The sequence below is a fragment of the Ovis aries genome, chromosome 24 (genome assembly GCF_016772045.2).
Source record: "Ovis aries strain OAR_USU_Benz2616 breed Rambouillet chromosome 24, ARS-UI_Ramb_v3.0, whole genome shotgun sequence".
NCBI classification, from domain to species: Eukaryota; Metazoa; Chordata; class Mammalia; order Artiodactyla; family Bovidae; genus Ovis; species Ovis aries.
In genome coordinates, this window is record NC_056077.1 from 35,675,273 (window position 1) to 35,687,957 (window position 12,685).

General features: G+C 53.8%; 1 protein-coding gene and 1 non-coding gene across 5 annotated transcripts in view; one reads left to right on the forward strand and one right to left on the reverse strand.

The window, feature by feature from the left end:
- The window catches only part of COL26A1 (collagen type XXVI alpha 1 chain), a 166,641-nt gene that overhangs the window by 21,712 nt on the left and 132,244 nt on the right, over nucleotides 1-12,685 (reverse strand). For all 4 annotated transcript variants that reach the window (XM_027961592.3, XM_042239808.2, XM_060406001.1 and 1 more), the window contains exon 4: nucleotides 1,572-1,633. In XM_027961592.3, coding sequence (XP_027817393.1) covers nucleotides 1,572-1,633 — 62 coding nt within the window. The remainder of the gene's footprint in view (nucleotides 1-1,571; nucleotides 1,634-12,685) is intronic.
- Nucleotides 9,595-9,667, forward strand: TRNAE-UUC (transfer RNA glutamic acid (anticodon UUC)). The gene has a single exon. It is a non-coding gene; the product is annotated as a tRNA-Glu (tRNA).

Genomic DNA, 12,685 nt, shown 5'->3' on the forward strand with positions numbered 1-12,685 from the left:
TGCCGGGACAAGGGAGGCCATTCACGCTTCTGCCATGAGGCTTCTCCCATGTACCTGTACCTCCATCAGGAAGACGCCACAGCGACAAGGCATAAGTGATAACAGAGCCTCACACCTGTCCAGCACGGGTTCCCCCACTGTGTCACCTGAGGCCCCGAGCGGTCCTATGAGGCTGGCACCTCAGCTCACTCCACAGAGGAGGAGGAAGTGGGGTCCGGTGAGTCACCCAGCCGGTGCGGGGTGGTCCCACACGTGCCTGCCTCCAGCTGCCCGTCAGCACAGCCCCCATCACACCGGGCAGGTGTCCCCACAGTCAGGCTTCCAAGGCAGGCGGCCCGGCCGAAGGGTGATAACAGCGTTGGCCAGGGCGGCGAGTGTCTGTGTGCGTCTGTGTGTAAGTATGTGTGTCTCTGTGATTTCGTGTGTGTTTATACATGTGTTCATGTATGTGTCTCTCTGTGTGTGCTTACAGGGAGGCCCTGTCTGTCAGGCTCCCCTGGGCTGGGGTCCAGCCTCTGGGTCTGCTCCGTGTTCTCGCGGTGGGGGTCTCGCAGCCCACCTCGGCGCTCTGTCCTCACTTCGGCCTCCCTGCCAGCCGGCCATGCTCACAGCGCCCTCCCAGGCAGCGCCCAGAGCCAGATGTTGTAGTCTGCCCTTGAGAGAGTGCTGCCTCCGCTCGGGTCAGTCCAGCCTCCCGGTGCTGGCTCTGCCCTGGGCCAGGAGCCCCCGGCAGTCCCGCTGCCCCCAGAGGCTCCTTGGAGGTTGGAAGTACAGCAGCCTCAGCCCTAAGCTTGCCTCCGCCAGACCCAGACCTTCCAGCCAATTGCTCTGCGCCTGCTTTCCAGGTGAAGGAGGTGGGGCTTGTCCGCAGAGCACGTGGTAACGGGGAGTGCGGCGCAGAAGCACATCCCAGCGAGCGCCAGGCCAGCTCTGAGGTGGGCTCTGCACTGTCTCCCAGGCGCCAGGTGGGACAGAGCCCCAGGTGTCCCCACAGGGCAGCTTCCCCGACACACTTGCACCTCACACATCCTCCCCTTCTCTGAGTCCTGTCCTCCTCCCCGCTGCTGCCTGGGGCCACTCCCAGATAAATGGCCAGGCTTTACTGAGCCCCTCTGCCTCTGGGGTGAGCTGCTCCACCCCTCTGCCCCCTGATGAAGACAGGGAGAAAGCTCGCAGGTGCCAGGCGGCTCCTCCTCCATCAGCTCCTGAGCCCAGCCCCGAGCAAGACCAGGAAGGGGGAGCCCGAGTCGGGGCCAGCAGCCCTGAGGGGACAGCGACTTCCCTCCTCTTTCCACCGAGGGGTCAGCATCTGGGCTTCCGGTCTCCCAGCCATCGAGGCCCACACCCAGACCAGCCTGCTGCCTGGGACCCTCGGGTTTCTTACTCATCCCACCCCCCTCTCCCACCCCAGGAGGCTGGCCCAGCCTAGAGAAAATTACCCAGAGCCACTGAGGCCCCAAACAGCACCCAGCCCTGGGGACCAGGCTGCTCAGGCCTGCTGGGCTCCCTGGGGCTGACGCCAGCTCCTCCGTCTCCAACTCCCTAGGCCCAGGATCCCCAGACCATCTGACCTTGGCCTCCAGCGTGGTCAGCCGCTCGCTCATGTCGCTGAGCCGGGTACAGTTCATGCATTCTGAAAGAGAAGAGGTGAGAGTGGAGTGGATCCTGGGGAGAGAGCAGCCTGGCCAGGCAGGATAGCCTCTGCTCAGGCAGGCAGGGCAATCTCTGAGTTGCTGCCTGGAGAACTCCTATGCATCCTTCAGAGCCTTATCTTTAGTGCCCCCTCCTCCAGGCAGCCTGCCTGGCCTCCGAGCCTCCTTTCTGGGCATCCACAGCAGAGTATTGTGAATCGTCTGAGCCAGCACCTGGGATGCCTCATCAGCCTGCGAGTGTTATATGCTCAGGGTCGTTGTCTATTTTGTTTGTTCTTGAATTTCACTGCCTGGCCACAGAGTAGTGGGTCAAAAAATATCTGAGGACTTCCCTGGTGGTGCAGTGGATGGGACTCCCCTTGACAGTACAGGGGGCCTGGTTCTATCCCTGGTCTGGGAGGACTCCACATGCCGCGAGCAACTAAGCCTGTACGCCCCAACTACTGAAGCCTGCACGCTCTAAGGCCCTCAAGCTGTAACTAATAAGCTCCTGTGCCAAAACTACCAAAGCCCGTCCCCTGGGGCCGGCAAGTCGCAACTACTGAGCCCGCACGCTGCAACTGCTGAAGCCTGTGCATCTAGAGCGTGTGCTCCACAGCAAGAGAAGCCGCTGCAATGAGAGGCCCATGCACCGCCACTAGAGTAGACCCTGCTTGCCACAACTAGAGACAAGCCCGCGCAGCAGCAAAAACCCAGAGCAGCCAAGGATAACTAGTAAATAAATAAATAGAGCAGTGTACACACGTCAAAAATTTTTTTAATAAACTCCACCATTTAAAAAAAATATCTGATAGTTAATGACTGGGTAGTAAATGAGACACACTCCTTGACTTTGAGAACTACAGTCCGAGGAAGGGGACAGGCAAAAAGACACAGGTTGGTAAGGGCTGTAAGACCAGAACATGCAAAAGAGCAACAGGAAAGTGAAAGTGAGAGTCACTCAGTCGTGTCTGACTCTTTGAGACCCCCTGGATATATAGTCCACGGGATTCTCCAGGCCAGAATACTGGAGTGGGTAGCCTTTCCCTTCTCCAAGGGATCTTTCCAACACAAGGATCGAACCCAGGTCTCCCGCATTGCAGGGGGATTCTTAACCAGCTGAGCCATCAGGGGAGTCCAAGAATACTGGAGTGAGTAGCCTACCTGGGGTTGCCAAAGCCCATCTGGGCTGGGAGTGGCCCAGGAGGGCTTCCTGGAGGCAGTGGCATCTAAGGTGACGACTGAGGGATGAACAGTGATTGGTCAGATTCCATAGAAGGAAGAATTAGTGCTGACACCAGAGGAGAACAGAACTGGGGAGGGTCTTCCAGCAGCCTAGAGGACAGGAGCACACCTGGGGACCACCAAGGCTGAAGCAGGAAGCCTACGGGGAGGAGCCCGGCAGTGTCCTGAGACCAATGGGCAGCTGCTGGAGGGGGTAAAAGCCAAGGTCAGATTTTCATTTTTAAAAGCACACTTTGGCAGCAGAGTGCACCGTGGGAGGCTATGGGAGGGCCCCGGAGCCGGAAGGCCAATTAGGAGACCAGTAATGTTTAACCTCCCAGGCACATATCTCCCTGGGCTGTAATCATCTATTTATGTCTGTCTCCTCCAGAGACCCGGAGCTTTAATGAGGAAATAGATGGTTCAAAGCTGTTCCTAAGAGCTTTTATTGCTCTGGAAGTCAAGAGATGCTTAGATTCCTCCCTCGGTTCAAAGCCTGACCCCAAAGGCACCGCATTCTGGTCAAGCAGACACACGAGAGGTATTAGGGTAACTTGGCACGTCCCGCTTGGTGTTCAGAGGCCCCCTGGCTGCAGCGAGGCCCCCCTGCTCACCAGCGGGGTCCCCATCCCCCATCATCAGCCTTGTCTGTCTTTGGAGAAGTCCTGTATCTTTGTCACTGAACACAAACCACCTTGGAAACATCCCTGTTTTAAAATAATGACCATCCTGTGAGAGATGCAACAAGACTCCCAGCATCTTAGGACCTTGGGAACAGGTGGTTCAGGCTGTGATTTCCCCAGGGGTGCCCAGCCTTGGGGCCACGGGGGCTGACAGCCCCTTACTTTCTGCTCACCAGCCCTTCCTGGGTTTCTGTGGGTTGGCAGGGGCCCCCTCATCCTCCTCGCCTTCCCCATCCACCCTGGGCTGTGCCCAGTCTGTGGTTTATAAGCCTTTTTTTTAGAAACAGAATTCTTTTTCTTCCCCCAATAAAACCTTGTCAGTAACCCTGATACATAAAAGAGATTAAAGACTGAGGTATAAACACTGGAACTTTAAAACAACTAGAAGAATGTATACAGTTGTCTGACTCGGGGATGGGGCAGGACTTCACAAAGGACCAGCAGGAAAGGAGGTGGTTTTCTGGTTAGACGCGGGGGATTGAACACACATGTTTCCCTCCAACTCCTCCCAGTAAAAGGGACAGTAAAGAAAGAAAGAGGTACAAAGCACAGAGCGGAGAGACGGGCAGGGGGGCTTCTCAGGGATGAGTCACCAGGGGAAAGCAGAGCGCGACCACGTCCCAGGCTGGCAGACACTGGAGGGCTTGGAGAGCAGCGAGGGCTGATTGTCCTCTCTGGGTTCTGGGATCCACCCCAGGGGGAAGGCCCATGGGGACTGAAATCTGGGGAGGCCCCCAGAACAATTTGGCAGGGAGAGGGCGGCTCTCTGGAATGGCTCTGCGGGTAAAGAATCCACCTGCCCGGCAATGCAGGAGATGCAGGTTCAATCCTATGTTGGGAAGAGGCCCTGCAGGAGGAAGCGGCAACTCGCTGGAGTATGCTTGCCTGAAACATCCCACGGACAGAGAAGCCTGGCGAGCTAGAGTCCAAAGGGTCGCAAAGAGTCGGACACAACTGAGCGCGCACACGTACCCTGTACAATGTTCAGGCGCCCAAAGGCCCCCAGTCAACAAGGCCAGACACACGGGAGGACTCCCAGGGGCCACTCACTGCCCCCTCCTAAATACTGCAGGATCCTGGTGCCTCTGAAAGCGGCCTTTCGTGGGAAAGACAGACAGTGAAACAAAACAAGGGTCCCAGGTGTCATGCCACCCACCCGCCTCCCCCCATCCACCCACCCACTCATCCGTACTCCACCCCGACATTCACACCCCACCCCGTCCCCTACCCACCCCCGGCCACCTCCTCCTCCACCTGGAGGCCCAGTGGGTGCCGGTGAGCCCCTTGGTGACCCTGTGCTTGTATAGTTTTGTTTTAGATGTGGATTATTTTTTAAAGTCTTCATCGAATCTGTTACATTTCTTCGCTTTTCATGTCTTGGCATTTCAGCCACAAGGCATGTGGGATCTTAGCCCCTCCACCAGGGATCGAACCGGCACCCCCTGCATGGGAAAACGAAGTCTTAACCAACCACCGGACCGGCAGGGGAGCCCCACCCTGTGCTAATACTGATGGGCAGGGGGTAGGGTGGCGGGAATGGGGTGCCTGCCCTTGCAGCAGAGGCCCGAGAGCATCTTATGGGGCAAAAACGGCGTTGACTCTGGAAGTGGGCTGGCCTGGAGAACTTTCCGGCTTGAGCTTCGTCACCTGCACACACAAGAGGGCGTCTCCCCACCCTGGGGACCCCCCTCCCAAAGGAAGACGGTGGGGCAGGATGGCCATGGGTGAGGTGTCAGTAGGGCCTCATCTCCACGCAGTGAATGTTCCCGAGGTGTTCGCGGCCCGTGAACATATTTCCAGGGTCTGAGGCAACACACAGGATGCCCTGCAGGGGGGACGGTCAGCAGAGCGAGGGGCAAGCCTGGGCTTGCACGGGAACCTGTTTCTGGAAAGCGGGCAGGGCCCCAGGCCTAGTCTGCGCTGGCACTGGGCATCCTGGTCGGCCGGCGGGGAGCGGCTTGGCTGTCAGCTGGCATGGGGAGGGCTGGGAAGGGGTCCGGCGCCCCAGCTGCAGAGAGAGTCCCAACTAGCGGGCAGGACCCTAGGCTGCCAGCCCGGCCTCCCGTGCCACCTGCCTGGGCAGGCGCTCTGAGGCCGGGCAGGTTTTATGGCTCCCCTAGCACCCTGTCATCGACAAGCAATTACATTATACATGTTTAACTTTCTCTAATTATTCCTCGGGGCAGTGGAACTATGGAAACGGGCCTGGCGGGGCAATGCTGGCTGTGTGACCAGCCGAGGCCCTGCCCGCCTGGCTCCAGGCCTCGGTTTCCCTCCCTGAGAGACAGACTCTTCACTTTCTGGGGTTCTGAGGATTCCCACGTTCCCAGCACACGCGGGCCCGCGAGCATTTCCTCGCAGCTAGGATACAGAGGCAGAACTTGAGCTTAGAGATCTTCGCCAGTATATGTGGGTTGGAAGTGAGGGGGTGTGTGGGTGAGAGAGAGACAGAGGAACTGACTGCTCAGTGTGGTCAGTAGAGAGAGAGCTAGAGAGGCAGCTAACTCACTGTGTGGCTTGAGGCCCACTTTCTCTCTGTACCTCAGTTTCTCCATCTGTAAAAGGGGTCTATATAATTTTTTAAGTTAGTTTTATTTCTGTATTTATTTTTGACTGTGCGGGGGTCTTCGTTGCTGCATGAGGGCTTTCTCCAGTCGCAGGAAGCGGGAGCTACTCTCACTGCAGTGCATGGGCTTCCCCTCACAGTGGCTTTTCTCATCGTGGAGCACAGGCTCTAGGCTGAGCGGGCTTCAGTAGCTGTGGTTCCCGGGCTCTCAAGCACAGGCTCACTAGTTGTAAGGCACGGGCTTAGTTGCTCCGAGGCATGTGGGATCTTCCTGGACCAGGGATCAAACCCATGTCTCCTGCATCAGCAGGCAGATTCTTTACCACCGAGTCACCAGGGAAGCCCCAGAGGGGTTTATGCTGACCAGCTCCAGGGGTCTCAGGCTCTTTGCTCCTGCCCTCTGCCCCCTCAGCCTCAGACCGCCCACTGCAGAGGGTGGTTGCCGGTCTACCCACCACGTGCCTTTGGCCAGCACTGCTTCCAGTCATGGCTCTGAATCTTGAAGTCAGGACCCTCCCCCTGAATGAGATCGGACTCCCAAGGTCTGGGCTTTGCTGACAGGGCAGGAGTTGGCTACTGCGGAGACTCCTGAAGAGGCAGAGTCGGTCCACTGTGCAGCTGAGATGCCGATAGCAGCAGCCAGGGTGGCCCTCCCCCAGAGGCCCATCTACCCTCTCAGAGGTGGTCTGCAGGCAGGGGGCATACACAGGGTGGGTGTCACCCGCAGCCCACCCAGTGGGGCCCGGCTGGAGGAGACCCCCCCATCCCCTGGGAGACCCTTGACCCCAGCCAAGACTCCAAGGGGAAGATGGTTCCAAGGAGGTCAATAGGGTAAGATGCTGCGGGGACAGGGGTGGGGCAGGCCAGCTAGACTAACCGTGAGTTACCCACAGGGCACCGCAGGAAAAGAGGGGTCCTGAGCTGCCTCAGTTTCCCTAATGTGATGAGAACGATGGAGGTAAGCTTTCCACTCCCACCCAAAAAAGCCAGACTATAGGGAATGGAAGCTGGTGGTAAAGAGGGGTACTGAGAACTCTTTCTCATGGTAAGCCTTGAAGGGCTATTGGCCTTTTTAAAACAATATACATATTGAATATATTGAATACATGCGTGCGTTCTCGTCACTTCAGTCGTGTCCGACTCTTTGCAAACCTATAGGTTGTAGCCCGCCAGCCTCCTCCATCCCTGGGATTCTCCAGGCAAGAATACTGGAGAGGGTTGCCCTGCCCTTCTCTAGAGGATCTTTAATTTAAATGTTTAACTGGGTAAAAACACAGAACGTGCTTATGATGCTGCGTGGAAAATATACAAAATTGTATCTCTTCATGAGCCGGCGGGAAACAGGCCAGCTGCAGGCTGGAGTTCCAGGGTCTCTAGGGACCCCCAGACTCCTGGGGCCACCAAGACATGATCATTCTAGATTTTTCCAATCCTAATGTTTCCAATCCTGCCTGAAGCTCTTAACCGCCCTCTGGTGCTCTGAGCCTAGCCTCGTGGGTCGCAGAGAGGCCCTGATGGGAATTTTGTAAAATATCAATACCTCCCCTGGGCCTGGGAAGTCACCTCTCCTGTTAACTTGTAGAGAGCTGCTTGTCCAGGTAACCGCAGACAGATGGGATTTTTCTAAGACACAGACCCCAAAAGGAAGAGTGAAAAGGGCGAGGCCAGGCTGAAGGTGGGGGCCCTGCCTTGGGTCTCCCCTGTGTTCCCTCACACATGCCAGAGCAATGAACCCCAGCGGGGCGGGGAGCCTGCTGGTCGGACAGAGCAGTGGCTGCATGCCAGGCCCAGCCGTGGGGCTCGTGGACAGGACAGAATAATTAAATTCCATCCTTTTCTATATCAGGGATCACAGAGAAGGCCAGAGTTTTTCAGGAACTTCTGCCAAGAGTTTTTATTGAAAAGTAATTTGAGTTCCTTCTTGAAGAGGGGCAACCTTGCATGGGTGTTCTTGCCGTGGAAATAAAAATCCCCAAAGGACCAGCTGCACTGAAGCTGCTCAGAGCACGGTGGGAGCTGGCCACCTACCCCACCTCACACCCTCCCCCACCAGCATCCTCTGGACTGCAGAGATTTCCAGCAACGTTCAGAAAACCCCCACGGGGAAAAGAGACAACACAGGTGAGCGAAAACTATTCACCAAGGTTCATCAGTCACCTGTGAGGTGAGAGGCAGAAATGCCCTGGCATGCGTCCCTCCTTTTGTGAGTGAGGAAGGTGAGACTCAAGAGAGGTTTAACAACATAGTCAAGGTCACCCAGCTTGCTGATTAAAGGCGGTCTTCCCTTCCCGTACAGCCATGGTGGGCTAGGCTAGGTGCCCTGGCTGGGGAAGAACTCTCCATGCGATGTGCAAACAGCGTCTGGACCGCGACTAGACATGGGGGAAGTCTGTGGGTTTTGCATCCCCCCAGTTTCCCAGGTGGTGCAAGAGGTAAAGAACTCACCCACCAATGCAGGAGACATAAAAGACGTGGGTTCGATCCTTGGAAAGATCCCCTGGAGGAGGGCAAGGCAACCCACTTCAGTATTCTTCCCTGGAGAATGCCGAGGACGGAGGAGCCTGGCGGGCTATAGACCATAGGGTCACAAAGAGTCAGACACGACTGGAGCGACTTAGCACGCGTGCGTGGCCCTACAGACTCTGCCAATCTGACTGGTCAAGTCCGTCTTCTTCCCTCTCAACCTCCAAATCCAGCCCAGAGTTCAAGATTGTTGAGTCTTGTACCACGGCTGGACCACACCCCAAAACATCTTTGCCCTAGAAAAATCTAAAGAGGAATTATTGGAATTACTAAACTAATTTAGCAAGGATTATAGAGTTTTCAAAAATCAACCATATTCCTATACATTGACAATGACCACGTAGAAAGTGAAATTTTAAAATACCATTCACACAGCATCAAATTATCTAGGAATAAGCCTACTAAAAATTATAAAAATCAGTGAGAGAAATTAAAGCAGATTCAAATAAATGAAAAGATATACTATACTCGTGGATTGGAAGGTACCATACTATGTACGTTAAGTCTCTCCCAATTGATCTATCCATTCAATGCAATCCCATTCAAAATCTCAGGTTTTTTTGTATGTTGTGTGTGTGTGAATTCTCAGGTTCTTTCTGAAATATATACAAAAACGCAAAGGTCCAAGAATAGCCAAATGCGAAGATGAAATAGAACAGAAGTGGAAGACTTACACAACCAGAACTGAGATCGCTTATAAAACTACAGTAATTAAGACGCTGTATTATTGGTGCAAAGACAGACAAATAGATTCACACTTACCACGGTCACCTGGTTTATAAAAGAGGTATATATGAGTACAAGAGAGAAAGGAAGGGCTTCAGTAAAGAGTACTGGGTCACCTGGATACCAAAATGGAAAAGTGAAATAAAAGAATCTGACCCCCAACCCACGCCACGCACGAAGGTCGATTCCAGGTACATTGTGGATCTAACTGTTAAAAGAGAAACAACAGTTTTTTGGAAATTCCCTAGTGGTCCAGCGGTTAGGACTCCTTGCTTTCACTGTGGAGGGCTCAGGTTCAATCCCTGGTTGGGGAAATAAGATCAGCAGCCACAACAAAAACACAAAACAAACAAAATAACACCCAATCCAGTTTTTATAAAATATAGGTAACTTACCTTCATGACCTCAGAATAGACAAAGATTTCTTCTAATACAAAAAGCACTAACATTAAGGAAAGCTTTGATAACATGAACTGCATTAAATGTAAGAATTTCTTTTCATTAGAAGACAGCATTAAGAGAATGAAAAAGCATATCATCAAGCAGAAAGGTCCTTGGAATACATAAAACCACAAAATAAGATGCCAAATGGCTGAGTCATACGTAGAGGGGCGCAACTCCTTAGCTCTATCAGGAAACGCAAATTAAACTACACCCAGGCAAGACTAACAATGCAAGTATCTGAGTATCCAAGAGGGTGTGGGGCACTGGAACTCTAAGACAGTATCAATGCAATGTCCATGGAATAACCACGTCTTAAAAATGTGGCTGTTTCTCCTAGGTATGAGCAATTTCATCTAATAGGAGCAATTCTACCTCTAAGTACAAAAATAATACATAATTTCACCAAAAGGCTTGTGTAAGAATAAGCAGTGTTGCTCAAAATAACCAAAAATTTTAATAATCCAAATTCCCATTGGTGGCTGATGGGATAAACTAAATATTCACAAAATGGAATATTACGCAGAAACCATATGCCACCCAGTGGATGAACTCACAGAGATGACAGACCCCAAAGAGCATACACTCATGTGAGTCCATTTCTTGAACGTTCCATCACAGGCAGGACAGCTCGAAGGCTGTGGCCTGTGCGTCAGTGGTTAGCTTGAGGAGGGCAGTTATCAGAAGGGCAGGGGGAGGACTTCTAAGATGATGAAAATGGTCTCTTTCTTGACGAGGATGCTGGTACACAGGTGTGGTCTGTGTAAAACATGTCTAACCCTGACCTTGCTCACCCTAAACCACCAATCTGACATGTCACCCTCCATGCTCCCCACCGCCCTGAGGAAAACCCCTGTCCCCCCTGAATGGGCTGCTTGCCATGATCTGAGCACCCCTCACTCTTCTAGTTCTTTGGCCTTTGCCTGTCTTGTTATCGTATCCAGAAAGAGATTCTAACCCACTCCAATGATTAGTAAATTCCTACTGAAGCACCACCTCCTCCAGGGAGCCTTCCTTGACCACTCCAGGTGGACCCAGGCAGCCACCTTCCTATTAATTGCCAAGAGTACAATATACACCTTGCTTAGAGCACTCAGCAGCCTGGCTGGGGAACATCTTGTGCACCCCTCTTCCCTGTGGGTCCATGTCTCATCCATTCTTGTATTCTGAAAAGTGGGGCAGCCATATCCCTCTGTCACACGGGGCTGCAAAGAAGCTCATGTGTCCTCTCGGACAGAGGCAGTGCCACCCTGGGGCAGGGGGTGAGCAGATCTAAAAGGAGACCCTCAGCTCATTGTCCAGGTGGCCCACCTTGGAGGATCTCAGGGAACTTGGGCAGGGGAGGGAAGGGACCGTCCTCCTCCTTCAGGGGGCAGAGGTCATGTGTCCCAAGCGAACCCTGGCAACTCTGTCCCTGGACCTTCCTTCCTGCCCCCCCCCCCCCCGAACAGCTGGTTTCCATTTCCACCAAGGCCAGGAGAAGTGGAAGGGGCTTAAGGTAGAGATAAGAAAGCCGTTTGGACGCTGAAGTTCATTACCTTCTGGCTCATGTCTCGGTGGGAGGGGAAGAAGGGAGGAAACGCTCTCTTCCGATTTCACAATAGCAGAGAGGGCCTGGCCTATGTGGAGCCACGCGGGCCATAATAACGATCAAAAGAAGAAAAAGCCACTCGCATTCATGGGGCACTCACTCTGTGCCAGGCGCTAACGGAAAGGCGAGACCCACTACACCCCTTTTCATGTATACTTGTCTGATTCCTACAACAGCCCAGCGAGGGAAGAACCTTTATTATCTCTGTGTTGCAGATGAAGCAACCCAGGCACAGAGAGGTTAGGTAATTTGCCCCAAAGTCACACAGCTACTAAGTGCCAACGGCTGGATTCAAAGCAGGCAGTCGGGTAGTGGCGGTGGGGGTGGGGGGACCACCGGCTCTTAGCCAGCCTAGTTGCTCCTCGTGTGCTGGATCTAAGTTCCCCAACCAGGGACTGAACCCACGTTTGTTTGATGCAATGTCTTTCTCATCAGCACTGTTTCCAGTCACTGCGGAGTGACTTCCCTTCAGACTGACTGGCACGGCCGGGAGAAGTCTCCAGAAATCCACGAGTATGCAGCAGCCAGAATTCTGGAAGATCAAGGACTTCTTGGTCCTTCTCAGAATTCTCCTGGAGCGGGGTCCCCACAGTTGGGGGTACTTGGATTAAAGAGGTTGTGTGCCCGTCTGCTCAGTGGAGGGATCTCCCAGACTCCTAGGACTGTCCCACAGGACTCGAGAGGGGGTTTATCCAGAAATAAGAGAGTCAGAGGCTTTCTTGATGGCTCAGTGGTAAAGAATCTGCCTGCCAGTGTGGAGACATGGGTTCGATCTCTGATCTGGGAAGATCCCATACGCCTCGGGGCAACTAAGCCCGTGCCCCACTACTGAGCCTGTGCTCTGGAGCCCGGGAGCCACAGCCGCTGAAGCCCTGTGTGCCCTGGAGCTTGTGCTCCGAAATAAGAGAAGCCGCTGCAATGAGAAGCCCCCACACTGCAAATTCAGAGCAGCCCTGACTCGCCCAGCCCTGACTGGGAACTCGACTAGAGAAAATCCCGAGTGGCGACGAAGGCCCAGGGCAGCCAAATAAATTTAAAACACACTTTTAAAGAAGTAAGAGATCCAGTCTCTGCAGCCATTTGGGGGGTTGAGAAAGGGGAGGACACCCCTGCATACATTTTATTGTTCAGGGTTCACCGATCCGGTTGCTTCTCTTGGGTAGATTTCTGAGGTTCGCGTTGTGAATCTGAAGTTATTGTTTGAAGTGCTCTCTCTCTTTTTTCCTCATCCAGAAATAAATCATAAATATCTTCAGGGTCCCAGGACTCTGGCAGGCGGCCCTGCCTGGGTCTGAAAGAT